Source organism: Lissotriton vulgaris, chromosome 12, assembly GCF_964263255.1.
Source record: "Lissotriton vulgaris chromosome 12, aLisVul1.2, whole genome shotgun sequence".
Taxonomy (NCBI): domain Eukaryota; kingdom Metazoa; phylum Chordata; class Amphibia; order Caudata; family Salamandridae; genus Lissotriton; species Lissotriton vulgaris.
Genome location: NC_141700.1, coordinates 39,793,593 through 39,813,450, shown reverse-complemented (window position 1 = coordinate 39,813,450; position 19,858 = coordinate 39,793,593). Strand labels below are relative to the sequence as shown.

Here is a 19,858-nt window from a genome sequence, read left to right as displayed (position 1 = left end):
AGGGTCAATCAGACACAGATCACAAAGTCTGCGCTACATATTGAGTGTTCAGTGCTTTAGACACACAGACTGGGAACCGTGGTGTGCTTACGTAGGCAAATATCCATAATTAATGTGTTATTACTCACAGGCTCAATGGAGGCAGACGCGGACTATAAACACAGCGCTATTTCTATCCTGGGAGTAAGGCGAGGAAACAGAAAGAAAGGGGACTCCATTAAGAGTCTTCCTGTATCCTGGACACTGCCCATAAATGTATATCCATCCTTAGTTTCCATCTCCGTTCACAGGGGGATAGTCCAAGTGGCTAAAAGGATGTGGGATTAAAGGGGCAAAGAACACTTGGTCCATTTTACAGAGTGCAGAAATAGAGCCCGTAAAACGGCAAGCGGATTGTGAACCTCAGAACATCCCGGCCCCAACTGGACCCCCACTAACTGTGGGGGGCAACATCGACCACTCACCACCTGGACTAGAGCCCACCTTGCCTCCTGACACCTTCCCCAAACATTGTCCATCGATCTACTTTAGTCTACCCCATTCCCTAAGAGGAGCAGAAAATTCCCCAGTATCGGGGGGAGCATGTTTTATTTATTTTATTTTAGAAGTTTTCTATAGCGCTGTCAAGACCCGAAGGTATCAGAGCGCTTTACAGTGGGAACAAAATACATAAACAACAGAAACAAGACAAGTGAGCGATAGACAATGAACGAGTGACATAGTATAGAGCGGCATAATTGTCATGTAGAGCATCTTTGGTTTCAAGGTTCTTATGGGTCACATAGCTCTATGGTTGCCGACTGTCCCGTGTTGTCCATCACAAAGGGAACGGGTAAGGAATAGGGATTTGAGTTGACTTTTGAATTCCACAAAAGAGGGTATGGTTCTGATGTGCAGAGGGATGGAATTCCAAATTTTGGGGGCGTTTCCAGTGAAAGAGCAGTCCGCTTTTCTTTTCTTTCAGGTTTTAGGTGGGATGAGTAGGAAGTTTCCTGGATTTCTTGGGACCGCCTGTTCATAACCCATTCCATGGGCTCAAACTCTGACCTGCATGGTGTCGGCGTTCTATCACAGGCCGGAACCGGTGATCCTTGCAGCGATACGTTTGTCACCCCTGCACCGTCCATCTCTTGATCAGGTCCTTAGAATGGTCATACCTGACGTAATGGGCTTCAGTGCCATTTCAAGATGTAACCTGCACACATGCTGACCCAGGGGCAAAATGGTTTCCTGGCACATTCCAAAAACTGCCTGGGCAACACCTGGGCTCTTCAATGGCCACGTGCATATTTGCAAAAAAGTCAACCATTTGGCTTGGCATCACCATATGCCTTTTTGCTATAGCTCCCACATATGCACTGGCACATGAAGTACCTTATTTTGGGGTAGTGAAATCCCCCATAGCAGTACAACGTCAATTACACAAGCAATACATTAGAAAACAGTGTCCACCTTAAACGACCCAGAGGATTAAATGACATCCAATAATACTTTCATTACCACTATCAGTTTTGCCCCTGGTAGTTTCAGAGGAGAAGGTGACCGAAAAAAGGACAGCATCTCATACATGGCACTCGCCGGCAGGAGAACCGCTCTTGAAGAGGCGCTGCGATAGCCACTAAGGTTTACAAGCCGGAGGATAGGCTCAGCTTTGGCAATGGGTTTGAGGTCCTTTTCGAATCCTCCAGTCGGTCAGTGGCCGTATCTCGGTCAGATGTCTTCGGAAACAAAAGAAAATCAGGACTGGCACCACGACACCAGCTTCCTTATAAAGGTTAGCTGGAGAAGATGAATTGGTGCGTTTTGGAGTGATGCAGCCAATCACCTGGTAAAGGGGCAATGAGTTCCGTCTAATTGATCAAGCCCGTAGGAGCATCAAATATGGCATAACCGGTCACCCTGCAAAGGAGCAATGGAATGGATCAGAGGGGTACGAAGAAACACAATGAATCACCCTGCATTTGAGTAAGTCTGATGCAACTCAGCACCCTCTGGAGGGGCACGGAGTTTGATGCAGTGGATCACAGGGGCAATTAATACAATACAGTGGATGAGAAGGTCACCGAGTGTGATGCAATGGATCACAGGGGCAATGAGTACAATGCAGTGGATGAGAAGGTCACCGAGTGTGATGCAGTGGATCACAGGGGCAATGAGTACAATGCAGGGGACGAGAAGGTCACCGAGTGTGATGCAATGGATCACAGGGGCAATGAGTACAATACAGGGGACGGGAAGGTCACCGAGTGTGATGCAATGGATAACGGGGGCAATGAGTACAATGCAGGGGACGGGAAGGTCACCGAGTGTGATGCAATGGATAACGGGGGCAATGAGTACAATGCAGGGGACAGGAAGGTCACCGAGTGTGATGCAATGGATCACAGGGGCAAGGAGTACAATGCAGGGGACGAGAAGGTCACCGAGTGTGATGCAAAGGATAACGGGAGCAATGCGTACAATGCAGGGGACGGGAAGGTCACCGAGTGTGATGCAATGGATAACGGGGCAATGAGTACAATGCAGGGGACGGGAAGGTCACCGAGTGTGATGCAATGGATAACGGGGGCAATGAGTACCATGCAGGGGACGAGAAGGTCACCGAGTGTGATGCAAAGGATAACGGGAGCAATGAGTACAATGCAGTGGACGAGAAGGTCACCGAGTGTGATGCAATGGATCACAGGGGCAATGAGTACCATGCAGGGGATGAGAAGGTCACCGAGTGTGATGCAATGGATCACAGGGGCAATGAGTACAATGCAGGGGACGAGAAGGTCACCGAGTGTGATGCAAAGGATAACGGGAGCAATGAGTACAATGCAGGGGACTGGAAGGTCACCGAGTGTGATGCAGTGGATCACAGGGACAATGAGTACCATGCAGGGGATGAGAAGGTCACCGAGTGTGATGCAATGGATCACAGGGGCAATGAGTACAATGCAGGGGACGAGAAGGTCACCGAGTGTGATGCAAAGGATAACGGGAGCAATGAGTACAATGCAGGGGACGGGAAGGTCACCGAGTGTGATGCAATGGATAACGGGGGCAATGAGTACAATGCAGGGGATGGGAAGGTCACCGAGTGTGATGCAATGGATAACGGGGGCAATGAGTACCATGCAGGGGACGAGAAGGTCACCGAGTGTGATGCAAAGGATAACGGGAGCAATGAGTACAATGCAGGGGACGAGAAGGTCACAGAGTGTGATGCAATGGATAACGGGAGCAATGAGTTCCATGCAGTGGATGAGAAGGTCACCGAGTGTGATGCAATGGATCACAGGGGCAATGAGTACAATGCAGGGGACGAGAAGGTCACGGAGTGTGATGCAATGGATAACGGGAGCAATGAGTACCATGCAGGGGACGAGAAGGTCACCGAGTGTGATGCAAAGGATAACGGGGGCAATGAGTACCATGCAGTGGATGAGAAGGTCACCGAGTGTGATGCAATGGATCACAGGGGCAATGAGTACAATGCAGGGGACGAGAAGGTCACGGAGTGTGATGCAATGGATAACAGGAGCAATGAGTACCATGCAGGGGACGAGAAGGTCACCGAGTGTGATGCAAAGGATAACGGGGGCAATGAGTACCATGCAGTGGATGAGAAGGTCACCAAGTGTGATGCAATGGATAACGGGAGCAATGAGTACCATGCAGGGGACGAGAAAGTCACAGAGTGTGATGCAATGGATAACGGGAGCAATGAGTACCATGCAGGGGACGAGAAGGTCACCGAGTGTGATGCAAAGGATAACGGGGGCAATGAGTACCATACAGGGGACGAGAAGGTCACAGAGTGTGATGCAATGGATAACGGGAGCAATGAGTACCATGCAGGGGACGAGAAGGTCACCGAGTGTGATGCAATGGATAACGGGAGCAATGAGTACCATGCAGGGGACGAGAAGGTCACCGAGTGTGATGCAAAGGATAACGGGGGCAATGAGTACCATACAGGGGACGAGAAGGTCACAGAGTGTGATGCAATGTATAACAGGAGCAATGAGTACCATGCAGGGGACGAGAAGGTCACCGAGTGTGATGCAATGGATCACAGGGGCAATGAGTACCATGCAGTGGATGAGAAGGTCACCGAGTGTGATGCAAAGGATAACGGGGGCAATGAGTACCATACAGGGGACGAGAAGGTCACAGAGTGTGATGCAATGGATAACGGGAGCAATGAGTACCATGCAGGGAACGAGAAGGTCACCGAGTGTGATGCAATGGATAACGGGAGCAATGAGTTCCATGTAGTGGATGAGAAGGTCACCGAGTGCGATGCAAGGGATCACAGGGCAAGGAGTACAATGCAGGGGACGAGAATACAAGGGATCACAGGGGCAATGAGTAACATACAGTGGATAAGAAGGCCACCGAATTGAGCACTCTAAAGAGGTCCATGTGATCTCGCTCAACAAAGGGCCCTCCAAAGAACATTGAATCTGACACAAAAGATAACCCTCCAGAAAGAATGAGCAGAAGGCAACAGATCAGCCTCCATAACGTCAATGCTTTTATTGCAATGGATCACACTCTATCTGCAGCTGAGTTCAATGCAATTGATCCCCCGCAGAAGGGCACGGAGTCTGATGTAACACAACACACAATGCCCTCCATGGGGCAATTAATCTAACTCAAAAGATCTCTCTCGCTCCAGAGATGCAATGGAGCCACTGAAACAGGCCACACTAGCGAGGGCTAAATCTGCACCCGAAGCACCGGACCCCCAACCAGCGATCCACCCGCGCCTAAAGGAAAAACTCCAATTCGGAGGCAGTCGGATCCCTTTTATCGTCCAAGTGTGGAGACCCTACAGAGGCAGTGCCCGTGATCTGCAGATACAGTCTCAACTGCCACACTTTCACAGAATTGGATTCACACTAAATGTTAAATAAAGATTGCGAAAGACAAGTAGAAGCCAAGCCTGCAGCACAAGGCGAGACAGGCTCAAGAAGAGGCGGGCTTAGAATAGAAAGCGGCATCCATCGACGCTCCCGGCTCCACGGAGAGTCATCCACGCCAACAGCCAGACGAGCCGCATCCAGCACAAACAGCTGGACGGAAGGGGACACGGTGTGCTGTGCCAGACATGTCATCTCTGCTTCCGGGTACACAAAACAAAGAAAAAGGTTCGCGAAATCCAGGCAGCGCAATAAACAATGACACCAACAGGACCGTGAGAACGACATTGGAGGCAGAAAAACGAGTAAAACTGGAAGGAAGGCACCCTCCAGTCATCAGTATGGTGTATTATTGTGGTTTTTTTTTTTACATAGACATTCTGAAGAAAATCAAAGCAGAGGTCAGAGGACTTATGCGTTGAGTGAGATGGGTTATTCAATAATTTGTCTGTTGGCTCAATGAACACAGCCTGTGCTTTACCCACAACATTTAACAGATGTAGACTCAAGCTGTATAACAATAAAAGTCCAGATTGAGCTTTCCACCCTAGTGGCTCGTGACATTACAGATGACAAGAGAAAAACTCAGAGCCTGTGGTGAGGGGGGACATGAGGTAGGGCAAAGCCTAGGGTTTAACCGGTAGCCTAGGTGTGTGGGAGGGGGGGGGGGTCTGAGAGACCAGGATCTCTGAAAATTTGCTAGAGGGAGACAGATCCCTTTCACTCTAAGTGGGTGAGCTATTTCACCCGTTGAAGAAGGGCAAGTTATAAATGGCCTCTTCGCCGGGTGGAAGCGAGGGTAGGCGGAAGGACAACTGCTTCGACTGGGATATGGAACGAGAAATGGATTGATGGGAGGGATTCTGTTTTGGGAAATAAGAGCCAAGGGAAGGCGGTCTCGGGACAGCCAGGAAAAACAAATGAAAATGAAGTGATAGCAATTATCTTTATTTGTTTTATAAAGCACTGGCTCGTGGCCAGTGGCGGCTCCTCTGCTAAGGCGGAGGAGCGTCGCCCCACTGCTCAAAAGATCAAATAAAAATATAAGAACGTAACTTTATCTTCATTTTAGTTTTCCTGTTGCAGTTAGTGGCGGCCGATGCCGGCCAGAGCGGGGGAGGAGTGGTTTGCACTCCTTATGTGCCGATAACAGTTTAGCCGGCCCTCTTGGGATGGCCAAACAGTTCATGCGCACTTTGCATGGTCCCCACCAGGCAGCATTACACAGCCTGGTTGAGCAACATGCACGGGCTCCCGGTCTCATTCTGAGCAATGAACTACGGTGCTGCATTTCAACGTTGTGATTGGGTCAGGGGAGCCTGTGTGCCCGGATGCTTCCTGCTGCCGACCGCGACTGGAGATAGGATGATAAAGAGGACAGAGGAGAGGTGGCGGCAGGCCATTCCCGGCAAGTCCTTTTTTTTTCATTCCCTCCCCCACACCACCCCACCACCCTCGTCAAGTAGCAGCCACTACTGCTTGTGGCATAGAACCACATGGTAGGGCTGATACCCGCACAGGCAACAGTTCTTGGTGAGCACTGGCAGCACCCAGTCTGGATGGTCAACTCTTTTGGCTTCTTGACTATACATAATTTAGCTTTGATCTTTGGAAGACGACCAGCGCATAGAAGGTCTTGTCCCTCTTTAAAGAACGGCACGGGGAGGAAGTGTAGATTTGGGCAGAGGGTCTAAGAGCTAACTAAGGGTGATTTGATTTCACACCACAAGACTTCTGTTAATTGTGGCTCAGCAAGTAGTTTGGCAGTACTGGATCTCCGATTCCATTGGCCGTGTACCCAGGAATAGGCGATATAGGCGCAGATGAATGAACCGTAAAGACAAAATGGATGAAACATGAAGATCCTGATCACAGGTGATCACTGAGAATTCTGAGACTCTGGCTTCAACCGCAGGCCCTGTGAAGAGTCCTGCATCCTCTACGGCACAGAGGTTCTACTTCGCATTTGTTTGCAAATAATGGTGATGAAAGCTCCTCAGCTTTTCCTAATCCAAGATTTGGACAAATATTTGAAGAAGTCAGGGGTTCTGGTCCCCCTGGGTGCAGAGCTAGACCAGCCTTTACTAGACATCTCTGCAAAGACCTACATGCCGTACTTGCTATTCCACCAGGAAACCAAACGGCGTTAGAGATGCTCGGGAGATGGGGGCCAAGGAGACCCCTTTCTACAGCGCAGAGCCTCTTTAAATTCAAGAGAGAGAGCCTGGAGTGTGCAGGCAGCTCAAAATCCCTCCAGGAGCGTCTCAAACTCCCGGACTACACTGAGAAGCTGTTATTCAGCAGAGACACACTGCGGCGAGAGCAACCTCAACACCATGTCACACCACAACCTGATGTTGATGCTACAGCACTGTACAAACACGCTGGAACAGCCAAGTTTGCGTACGCGAGAAGGGATCCATCAGTGTGGGCAGGTGCCCAGAGCAAGCGTCCGGGTCCTACCAGCATGCTCGCTGTGCAATGGCGGGGGTGTTTATTCAGGCAAGCTCTCAGGCTCCTGTCCAAAATATCGCCCACATTCAGAATTGCAAAACAGATGAAAGCCGTAACACGGTAGGCAGGCATGAAATTTTCTGCATCGAAGGCCGATCTGGGACAAACCAGATTACACGGTGATGGAAAACTCTTCACCGGTTGGTAGGACAGTTGTCAAAAATGATCAAAGCTGAACGAGATGTGGTCACCAGAGACCCTGGAGAATTGAAAGCATGCTGAAGGTATAGCAGCTTGATCATAACAGATCCGAAGGACTTGCCTGTGACCGACTATCCGTAGATTGACGGAGAGCTCACAAGGGTAGTGTGGCGAGTCCCACGAAAGACCACTGACCCGAGACTGTTGGATCAGTGGATCACCGACCGACTCCTGGGAAGATCGCCTCACTCGCAAGATGGAAAAACAAGTCAAACTAGGACATTTACTGGCATAGCCATTAAAATTCAGAACTTAACTCTGCACATTAATCTTTAGAAAGGTTATTTATGAAAACATGTTATGAACGTCAGTGCTCGCTGCAGCGAAGCATCATGCAGGCGTGGAGCCAGCGAGCTTTGCCAACTTACCTCGGTGTCGACCTGCATTAACCTCACAAGCGCAGAGACCAGAAACCAGGCACAAAGAGCAAAGGGAAAGAGTGGGAGGGAGGTGTGTAGGTTTATGCATGCACAAGTGTGCTTTCACATGGTTTGTATGCGTATAGGTGAGATTATAGGAGTACCCTTATATAGTTTAGTGTAGGTACTTTGCCACAGGAACTGTACATGCTCTATGTGCCAAGGGGTAGTAAGAGCTATATAAATGCAATTACAATACAATACGTCATTTCCTGGTCACTATCAAACTGAGAAAGGTATTAATTAAGAATTTACTGCAAAACTATGTACAACCTGATCTGATGCCTTCAGAGTTTAGACAATCACTATCGAAGACAAGTCGACTAGCGGAGCAGCTGCATCAGACAACTAGCATACACGGTACACGCTTGCTAAACCTTCCACGGATCAACAAATGTCAACAACATACAGGAGTGTCACCTAGTAGTGCAAACTCAACACAATTTTCTGGGCAAGCCGATTGCCCTTCCAGGCCGCTAACAGCATAATTCTTGGCACCACTCCACGGGTCTATGTCGGAGGTCCCCTGGTGTTTTAAGTGTACTCAGGAGTAGCACATCAATTATAAATAGTGCAGCTGAAAATATTGCAAGATATTGTCTTGTTAAATTGAACACAAGAAAGCTGCATGGCAAGTTGATCACGCAAGAAAAAACTTGAGACATATTTACTAACTACACACACTTTGTCTTCTTGCCAAAGTATTCTCAGGTGAAATGTTGGAATGATTGCCTGCTAAAATCCATTATAAAAGGCATAGTAATAACCAATATTTTTTAAAGTCTTTAAATGGCAATTTAGGAAACATAAAGGCTTAGGGTAAAAATGTATTGTTTCACAAATACTATAAAATCTTCCAAACTGTCAAGTAATTGATAATTATAATGAGGACTATGTTAGCTTAACAAGCACAGGCAACCTCACAACCATACATCAAACACAGAAACAGAAGCAGTACAAAGATGAGATTAAGATCAAATGCGGACTTGAATCAACTACTGAAAATAAGTCTAAACATTATTTGAGGAAGATTTAGGTGAAATATAACCGGTTGTTGATCAAGTGTAGATACAAAAAATTGTAATTTACAGAAATCAGCAAAGTGAATAAGACTCTGGTAGATCGAAGAAAGTTTACAAGTAGGTTACTTTAAAATAAATTAAATTTCATTAGCAACCCTGCCGTCTCCACATTGTGAGCTTTAAAAGGGGTCTCAAATTGGAACAGAGTTAATCAGTTAGCTTTAGAAAAATTATTCAAAAAAGAATTACCTCTTTGGACAGCTTAAATCAAGACTGCGATACAAACAAAAACAAAATCATTTTTTCTCGATTTTCCTTACTTCGTTGACAGTGGTCTTGAGTCCAGCAGCGATCCAGGTACAAGTCGTTCAAGATGGTGGTGGGACAGTAGGTTTTCCCCTTCATGGCGCCGGGACACACGTCCCCGCATTCTTTCACATCCTTGTTAGAATCAATGAAGTTGTCCTCCACGGATTCAAGAACACGAGTCCAGTCGATGGTGGAGATGTAGCAGAGCTCGTCGTTCTTCTCGATGCGCACCGAGCCGCGGATTATTCTTGTTAGACTGTACAGGCCAATCTCCCTCAGGTGCACCATCTCATAGATAACCAGGGCATAGTTGAAGAAGAGATGGGTGCCGCGTATCACAGTGAGGTTTGGGAATAGATTCTTGAGGCTCTCCAGCCCGTAGACCCGGAAGAGGAGCAGGTAGTTGGTGATCATAACAAGTTTGGGGAAGCGGAGGTGGCGGAAGTCTTCCGCCTTGGTGGAGAAGATGAGCAGGATTTGCAGGTGGCCTTCGATCACGGTGCAGTTCTCAAGCTGGCTGAGTTGGCTCAGGTTATTTCGAATATCGATGCTGGGACAAACTGAAAAAGACGGAAAGAGCGTTAATGGCAAGGCATAAGTGTGCATGGCCGATATGCAAACGCATTAGGTCAAGCGAACTAGAATACAACAGAAAAGCTAAATCACACATTCGGACATTTCATTTTGTTTTAGAACCACAACTAGTTATGGGTATATATCTCAGACAATCTCTATAGGATACAGAGAGCCCACTTCAATTTCTGTGGAAACTTACACTCTACATTTAGAGTAGAGCAACTACTAACTAAATCCACTAGAGGGTGAATAATGATTTGAAGTATAATTTTAGGGAAAGGAGGGAGTGTTATTCAGGTGAGAAAATAAGGAATTAACTTCACTTATATACACAGATTATTAGACAATAGTGCACATAAACATACATTTTTAAAGTAAACAATGATTAAAAAACATTTCACAATCTATCCCCACACATTCAAATACGAAAATATTTTTCAGATACGACGCTGTCGTCAAAAGACATTTTTATGTCATTTAAAACAAATAAATAGTCCATTGCTGCTTTAAGTGTCCTTACAGAGTTTGCTTTAAATAAAAGTTACAAGTAAATGGAGGACTGTAGGTCTCACTACTCAACGTGAACTGTAGATCACACCCAATCTGGACAGATTTTCAATGTAATACAGGTGCTGTTTATAGAAGGGTGTTCCCAATTGGATAATTTGGGCATCACTCACTCGTAAAACGAATACAAGACACAAGTTTATTTTTTCCGTGCATACATTATTTCTCTGTCACACACTTCAAGATGCGATCAGAGGAAACTCAACAAACCAATGAATGCTTCCTGCTTTTATCTTGCTATCAGGCCTGCATTTCCTTTTCACACTTTAAACTGTAATCGGATTGGCCAGGCCTAGAGGAAGAGGCGATACTCTGTTTCAATTCTAGCTTCGCGGCCCATGGAGCGGACAAGGTGGTCCTGAAACTAGCAACGAAAGAGGTATTTGAGCGGGATCAAGTCATATCTGCAAGCGCGCCCATAATGCTTTATAAAAGGACCTATGCAGTCTACGCGTTTATATATGTGCTTTTTAAAGCAAAAAATGCGACTTGACAAAGACAAGTGTTTCTGCTCATAGCCACGAGGCGTAATAAGTGCAAATTTATTTTCTCGTTTATAATAAATACACATGACAAACCAGCAACAAACGACCCTTATTCACCGACCCACCCTGTGTAATTAGACATTTATTAGCACTGTTGAGTGTCAGGAGGGACCCATGACTCACCAAGCTGGACATCTTATGCCCCTCGTTGCCCTCTATACTAGACTACCTTTAATTTGTGTTTGTCTCCATTGGCCAACCAAGACATTCTACCCATTCTGTTAAAGTCCAATCCAATATATAACTTGCTATAAATGCAGATTTGCAGAGTGTAATATGCTATTTATTACCATTGTTGAGAATGCGAAAGGGCCAATGAACCACGAAGCTGGGACGGTCATGCGCCTAGAATGCCCTCATCAAATACCTTTAACCAGTGATTTTCTCCTACAGAAAATAACATTTTTCTCCAACCACTCTCACAAAACTGTTCCAAATCTAATATGAAACCCAACAATCAATAAATCATAGACAGCCCTTAGTCCAAGAAACGAATGCCTCCAATAACCCGCATTTGGTTTTTCATCAGAAATCCAACATCACTCTGTACCCAACAATAACACCGCAAACCAGCACTGCAATCTCACCCACAAAACACTGCACTCAAACGGGCATGCAGGACTGAACCCCCACACCATCAAGCACAACACCAGGCATACAGTTGTAGCAGGGCTGACAAGCACTGCCAAAGGAGCAGGATTGTCAAACGTTACACCCACAAACATGCTAGAAAAAAACATATAATATTAGTAAAAACACGACGCAACCTCCTGCGCAAAGCATTACGACACCCGCCTTTGTTATCAAGCTGTACTCTGGCTGAGCAAAATACAATTGAAGAAAAAGGAGGACCCCACACAGAGTTATAAGGGACTGGGGGGAAAGACAGTAGTCGAAAAACAACAATGTGCTGATGTGTATCGATAATTAAAATACATCTCATTGTACCTTTGCCTTTCCCGCCGATTTCACGGCATGCCTTTTTAATCACTATACCCCTACTACTAACACTAAAATAGGACAATCCTCTATTGTCCACCTAGTTGGGACATTGTTGTTTTTCGACTACTGAGCAAAATACAACCCACAAGCAGCTACATTTAACTTTCTTTTTTTTAAATGAGGAAATGTTTCTACTTTACATCATGACAATGTAAGGCTGGGACACACTGAATTGACTAAGTTGCTGTTTGACTGGACGCTCTGTCCACTCTCACCTCCTTGACTGCACTGTGTGATCTTTAGCAAATCACACAGCAGGTGTGCCTGAACCACCACATCGAGAAAACACTGGGAGTGCGTCGAAGAGGGTATCTGCATGACGAGGCGCTATGTACATAACCGGATTTTTACACTTATAGAACATCACATTATATTTCTCTAAGGGTTTATCATGGGCGTCTTTGTGGCTACTTAAAAGCATATGCCTTCCAGACGGACGACACTAGGCAATTTCTAACACTGAAAATGTATGCAACATATAATTTACAAGTCTACAAATTAATGCAGTGATTATTTTCCAAATGGTCAAGTTATACAATGGATATCAGAGCCAACAGCCACTTGAATCCACAAAATAGTCAACATGGTTATTTTTTTTTAATTCTTTTATTGCACTTTTTGTCCTCGTCAATTCTCAATTTTTCTTTTTATTTGGTCACAGTTTAGCATTTTTTTTAAAGTGACTACATAGTCTTGCTCACAATAAAACAATGATCTGAGTTTCAGTCTAGCTAAAATTGTTAGTTAAACAGTCCTCACTTGTTTTAGATGTTTTTTTCCGACATGTTGGAATTATTTCTTTAATTTTGAGTTACTCAATAAAAAAAAAATATGAACGTCTAAAGTATGTTTTTAGCGTAGTGCTAGTGAAACTGTTAAAGATTTTTACAAAGCTGTACTCCCAATTTAAAAAAATCTATAATATTGTTAAACTGATCAAAAATTATATTTGGTCAAAAAACTTGCAGTTAAACTTATCTGTTAAAAAGTCCTACAGGCATATTTATCAATCCAGTTGCTAAGAAGTTTAGGTGTTCTTAAACAGCACTAAAACTATTTTTGCATTTTTTAAATGTTAGGATTGGCTGAAAGTCATACGATTTATAAACAACAGCAAAAAAATAGATTAAGGGCCATATGTATCCAGCAAATTAGCATTCGCAAAGGCCGAAATTCTACGAATTTCGGCCTTTGCGAATGCTAATTTGCTAAATGGAATGTATGAAACATTTTCGCAGCAAAATAAGGAATCGCAAAATTTGCCATTCCTTATTTTGCGATTGCACTTAAGGAATCGCAAATTTAGCGATTCCTTAAATGCAATGTATCAAATAAAAAGTAATGCAAAAATGCCCATAAGGAATCGCAAATTACCACCAACTTCTAGTTGGTGGTATGTTGCGAATTCTTTTGAAGAAGCAATTTATTTAAAATCCAAAGGTGGCATATGACGCTCATACATGCCCTTAGGGCATGTATGTGTGCCATATGCCCACACATGTCATTTTCAGGGGTGCAGCAGGGTGTTCTTGTGACACCCCTGCACCCTTGAAAATATTCCTAAATTGCGATTAGCAAATTGCTAATAGCAAATTTCCCCTTCATTCCTATGGGCCTCCTGGCCCATAGAAATGAATGGGAAATTTGAGAATAGCAATTTGCTAATCGCAATTTAGGAATGTTAAGGAATCACTAAAAAGAAGCGATTTCCTACATACATACCATTTTGCGATTTCTAAATAGCAATTCCTTAAAATTCGCTATTTAGAAATCGCAAATTGGCATGATGATACATATGGCCCTAAAAGTCTGGAAATGTTTTGGAGGGGCTTTAGGCATATTTATAAGGTTTTCAAACTTCGTATTACCTTTCAAACACTCACATCTAAAAAAATGTAAGCATTGACGTTTAATAGTTTGGAGACCTTTTTATAGGTTTAAGAACAACAAAATTACCTAATAAATAATTTTAAGACATTCCACATTTTAGATAGAATTAACAACTCGACTTGATTTTATATCCTAATCTGTTGTAAATGCCTTAAAATTCTTTTTTTTTTTTAACGAAACATTAAGTAAAACTGGAGTGTTTATTTTCTGTAAATTAGATGCACCAAATTTCTCATAAGCAAAGGAATTTAGGAGTTCCAAAAAGCTACATATATTCTCTGTTTCAGCATATCAAGCTCCTTAGGATAGTGCAAAAAACAAAAAAGCGAAAAAAACAGGAAAATGAAGCAGACTGTGGAAATGTTAGGCATGGAAACAGGCCGGAAATACACAGACCAATCAAGAAATACAAGTGTAAATAACAACACCTTTCTACATAGTGACATGCATATATGAACAATCAAAATGTAAACCAGTTTGGCTGATTTGTAAACTTGCGGGATGACCAAAGTGTGTCTGCGTGTGCCAGTGTTTAAAGGATGCATTCTAAGGAATGTATGGAACATGTATTATACACTGGTGTATCATGTGAAATTCCACCTGTTACACGCTTCACGAGTCAGGTGTAAATTAGGCACGAGTAAGAAAGAAATTTATCTAGGGGTAAGTCGCACTTACACCTAAAAAGAGAAGTGTGGCTCAATGGTTAGAGCGGCAGACCCTGATGCGGAGGTCTAGCCCGGGACCAGGGTTCAAGTCCCCGCCTCGGCGGGTCTTGGGCTCAAAATTCCACGGACCGGATAATTCTCGCCTCGGTGCCTATTCCAATCATGGAGTCCCACTCTGCAACTCTGGGCAATAGCTTGCTTAATCTCCACAACGGCCCCCACAACGCTAAGGATGCCTGGCCTCCACCTAGGGGTTGCCCAGGAGTGGACGCCTCACAGGGAAAGCCAGGATGGGTTCCACAGCGGTATTCGTACAAGCGCCTTGAGACCCTTGCGGGTGAGTAGTGCGCTATACAAGTATCAATTTATAAAACACGCTTGAGAACTGGGCCCTATCTTTTTAACCTGCGATGTGTTTTTAGCAAACCATAAGTAACTCTAAAGCACTATATATTTGACAGCAATTTAAACAGATGTGTTACTAGCGTACAGTAGTATTGCGGGAGGTATGCGACACAGGGAGTTCCCAGGGGAGAGGCAGTTTGGTAGCCACTGGAAAGGGTCAAACAACCAAAAAGGCGAAATTTTGACGGAATTTTCAGGAACATTTTCAATAATTTTTCACATGAAATTTGCACAGAGAACTCTGGTTGCAGAAATTACTGGAGTAAAAGCATACATTGACGCCTCTATATTATTAAAGGGAGTAAAAGAGAGGATTTCGCTACAAGGAAAATGCATTCAATGCAGAGGAAAAAACATAAAATATGTACCTATCTTAATCCAAACAAGCGTTTTAAAAGATAGGTGTGAAAAGCGATGATTCTGAAGGTGTCCACGCAGAAGGAAAGGAATTATATAAGGAACCCCATCTTTATGGCTGGAGCTATAGATTCCAGGGACCTTTCCAAGGATAGTATATATGCCTCCCACGTTCTTCCCCTTATCCCCTTACTCACAGATGGAGCGTCGTCCCACGTCAGGATGAACAAGCATAGGCAAAGCCAACATGTCTTGCATTGGCTGCAAACCTTTTGGCTTTATCAATGCCTATTTTGTTTTGTCATGGTTTTTACAAAACTTTGTTGGGGAAGCTGCTGGGCCCTCATCAAGTGAAACAAAAACACACTGGCTAAAAGCAAAAAAAAATTGGTGTCCCAAAATGCGCCACAGTAGTCCCTGGCACTGAATGGAACTGCTTTGTGTGTGCATGTGCTCCTTGGGAAATGGCGGTGAAGACAGCCAATGACTAAAGGGGGCTGACCTGTTGCACTGTAGGGTCTTCTGTAGTAGGTGAATTAAAATGTCAATGACACAATAACAGACCTGTGGATGAAGAGGGCTGGCTGACATCCCCTAAGTGAGTTCAATAACCCCTTTGCCCCGGGGGGGTAATTCCCCCATGGTGCGGGGTGGCGTGAGCACGGCGCTGCGGTGCTCGTGATGAGACCAGCTCGTCATGAGTCACTGTGGAGCTGGGCTCGTTACGACCCCGCCCACTGATTGATTCTCCCGCACAGGCGGAGAATCAATCGCGCGTGGGCGGATCGCGGCCGTTATGACGAGCTGGGCTTGTCATGAGCATGGAAGGAAAGGTCTTGGCTAACGCCAGACCTACAAGTAGTGTCTGTAACTTTTCTTTCTCCTACTATTATGAACCGGGGACTTTGAGAACTAGAGGAGGCAAGGGAAGAGAAGAACTGATGGGCCACTCACAACAGCGCTCACCACCTCGAAAGGTCCTTTTATACACCCCAGACGCTGAGCCAATGCCCTGGTCTGGCCTATAATATAAACAAATGCTCTCACGGTGACAGTTTTGAGACAAGATGTCGGAAATCGTGTGACAAATTTAATACAGCTTTTCAAAACTCTTAAAAGCTTCTTTATTTTCCTAACATAAAAAAAGTTTTTTATCCCATAATAGTGATTAAAGACAGAAGAGCAGGCAGTCACACACTGATGACATCATGCTACAGCAGTGAGGTCATCAGCCCGCAGCGATAAGTGGGCGTTGACGCGGGCAACGGAGCTGGCTCAATCCGACCACACAGCATCATCTGTTTATATACTACAGACATGTATTTGGAGATGAAAGCCTGGAGAGCCCCGTTTTAAGGGATGATAATTTACGTTAACTATATAAACACCTGTGGACGGGGCCCTGCGTAGCATTAACACCTGCTGGTGACTTAACCCGCGGCCTGGAAGGAACTTGCCATGGCATACCTCAGACTTTAAAAATGGAAACTGTCAGGGTGCCAGGGCAGGCCTGCAGAAGGCATCCGGTGACTGGTTGGGCAGACCCTTAAAGTGCGGCACGCAGCCCGGGTGCAAAAAAACCTCAAAACCTGGCGCTTCGACAGACCCCCTCCTTGATGGACTGGAACCTGCAACCCCCCCACACCCACCAGCGCCTTGAGCCCCTTATGGGTGAGTAGTCGTGCTTAACAAACGCCTGATTTGATTTGATTTTATCAGTCCTCTCTGTGCAAAAGACAGATCACATGAAAGTATGCTGAAAAGTAAAAAAATAAAAAAAACACAAATAAAAATGTGAATGAAAAATGCATAAAACTATGGGGCGGTTCACAACGGTATTTTCGGCTGTAAACTTCTGTTTACCGCTGAATTCACTCCCATTTACAGATGCCAGAAATTTAGTAAAGATTCCTGGAAGGCTTTACTTATTATTTATTTATTTATTTATTTATTTAATAATTTTGTAAAGCGCTTAGTAACTCCGAGGAGCATCCCAGCGCTGAACTGCTTCTCCAGAGATTTTTAGCCAACTAGGGGATTATATTTGCGGGAAAAGGAAGGTTTTCAGGGTCTTTCTGAACTGGAGATAGTTCGGTTCAGTCCTAAGTTTTCGGGGTAACTGGTTCCATCGTTTTGCCGTGTGAACCGAAAAACGGCGGCCACCAGTCCTGGCTTTTCTCACTCTAGGGACAACAATGAGATTTTCTGTGTTGGATCGAAGATCCCTCTCTGCTTTGTAAGGGATTAAAAGTTCTTTCAGAAGAGGGGGGCCGTTGTTATTGATTGTTTTATGGGCCAGGCAGAGGGATTTGAACAAAACCCTTTCTCTGATTGGGAGCCAGTGGAGAGAGTTGAGGGCCGGCCTGGCGGAGGGTCTTCCAGGAGTGCCCGTAAGTAACCGGGCTGCGGCATTTTGGGCTTTCTGCAGTGAGTTCAGGGTGGCTTCAGGGGCTCCCAAGTATACAGCGTTACAGTAGTCTAATCTTGCCAGGATTAGACCCTGTATGAGGAGCCTTCTTGCAGTCTCTGGGAGCAGGGGAAAGATCTTCCTGCAGGCTCTAAGTAATCCAAAGCAAGTCCCTGCGGTTCTCTTTGCCTGGGTTTTGAAACTCATGTCTTTCTCAATCCACACACCAAGGCTCTTGACCTCTTCCTTGGGTGCGGGGGGGTCCCCTAGGCACCTGGGCCAAAGGTGCGGTGGTAGAGAGGGTCCATTATGGCCCATCAGGAGGATCTCAGTCTTGGACCCGTTTAATTTTAATGAGGAGAGATTCATCCATCGGTGGACTTCGGAGAGGCAGCCGTGGAGGTCAGATGGTGCATGGTGAGGGTGGGAAAGGGTGACGACCAGCTGAGTGTCGTCGGCGTAGTTGATGACTGACACGCCGTACGAACTGACCCTCTTCTCCAGTGGGGCCATGTACACGTTGAAGAGTGTAGGGCTCAGAGATGAGCCCTGTGGCACTCCACACCGGAGGGGGATGATGGACGAGCAGCTGTCGTTTTCCCGCACCTGGAAGGAGCGTTCAGTCAAAAAGGATTCTAGCCATTTCAGGGCCAGACCCGTTACTCCAATCTCTCCCAGTCGGTGGATCAGGGTGGGATGGTCTACAGTGTCGAAGGCCGCACTGAGGTCTAGGAGGATCACTGCCACTGATCCTCCTGTGTCCAAAATGCTTCTGGCCTTCTCCACTGCGGTCAGGAGGGCGATGTCAGTGCCCTGACCTGGACGAAATCCTGTCTGGGAGGCCGCTAGGAGGTTGTTGCTTTCTAGGTAAAGCGATAGTTGCCTATTTACCAGCTTCTCTGCGATCTTGCTGTTTCCGGGGAGAAGGGATATAGGCCTGTAGTTGGCAAAGTCCTGCGGGTCTAAAGAGGGTTTTTTCAGCAGACCTTTGACTGCTGCTGCTTTCCAGCTGGGTGGGACAATGCCCTCTGAGAGAGAGGAATTGATCAGGGCTGTGAGGGGAGGGATGATGGTACTTGCCACTTTTTTTAGGAAACGAAGGGGGGCAGGATCGAGGGGAGAACCACTTTTAATAGCGGCCAACGTGGCTCCTACCTCTTCCGTTGTTACGGGTCCGAAGGTGTCCAGGGAGGGTTGGGGGGCTGGCAGCAGTGGAGGGTTGGCGGTGGTGATGGTAGGGTCCGGCTGTGTGGGGTCCTGTTCGGGAGGGGGTATGGTAAGGAGAATGTTTTGAATTTTCTCGTCGAAGAAAGTGGCTAATTTTTGACATTTGATTTCAGCTGCTTTGGGATCGAGGGGTTTGAGTGGGGGGTCGGGGGCATGGAGTAATTCTTTTAGAACTACGTAGGTTTCGTGAGCCGAACAGGCCGCGTTTTTAATTCTGTCCTCGTAGAAACTGGTTTTGATGCTACGGAGCTCTTTTTTATAGGATTTTACCGCGGCGCGGAATGCTTCTTTACGTTCCTCGGTTTTTTCCTTCCTCCAGATACGTTCATATCTTTTGCATGCCTTACGTAGCAAATTGAGTTCCGGGGTGTACCAGGGTGAGGGATTAACTCTCTTGATATGTCTAAGAGAGTGGGTTTTGGGCAAAATGGCGTCCAGCGATTGGGTAATCCAGGTACTGAATTTTTTGTCCCCTACTAAGGTGTTATTGGGGGGGTGAGGAACGTTTTCTCGAAGTTTGGCTGCCCAGATGTCTGGTTCCAATTTTTTCCATTGTCTGGAATACGTTCTGATTTTTGGGGGTGGCGGGGGCACAGTAGTAATGTCCCAAACCAGGGGAACCAAAAAGTGGTCCGTCCAGGGAAGGGGGATATGGTCTAGGGATCTAAGGTTGGGGATGTTGGAAAGAATGGGGTCAAGCAGTTGCCCTTTTTCGTGAGTGGCCTGTGGATTTTTAAGATCTAGGCCCATTGAGGTGAGGTCCTGTAGTAGTTCGTTGGCCGGTTTATCGTGTTGGTCCAGGAAATGCACATTCAGATCTCCTAATAGGAGGTAGT

The 19,858-nt window shown here is 45.7% G+C and overlaps 1 protein-coding gene across 2 annotated transcripts in view; it reads right to left on the bottom strand.

The window, feature by feature from the left end:
- INSR (insulin receptor) overlaps positions 1 to 19,858 on the bottom strand; it is a 310,896-nt gene that overhangs the window by 211,743 nt on the left and 79,295 nt on the right. For both annotated transcript variants that reach the window (XM_086946970.1, XM_086946971.1), the window contains exon 2: positions 9,390 to 9,938. In XM_086946970.1, coding sequence (XP_086803096.1) covers positions 9,390 to 9,938 — 549 coding nt within the window. The remainder of the gene's footprint in view (positions 1 to 9,389; positions 9,939 to 19,858) is intronic.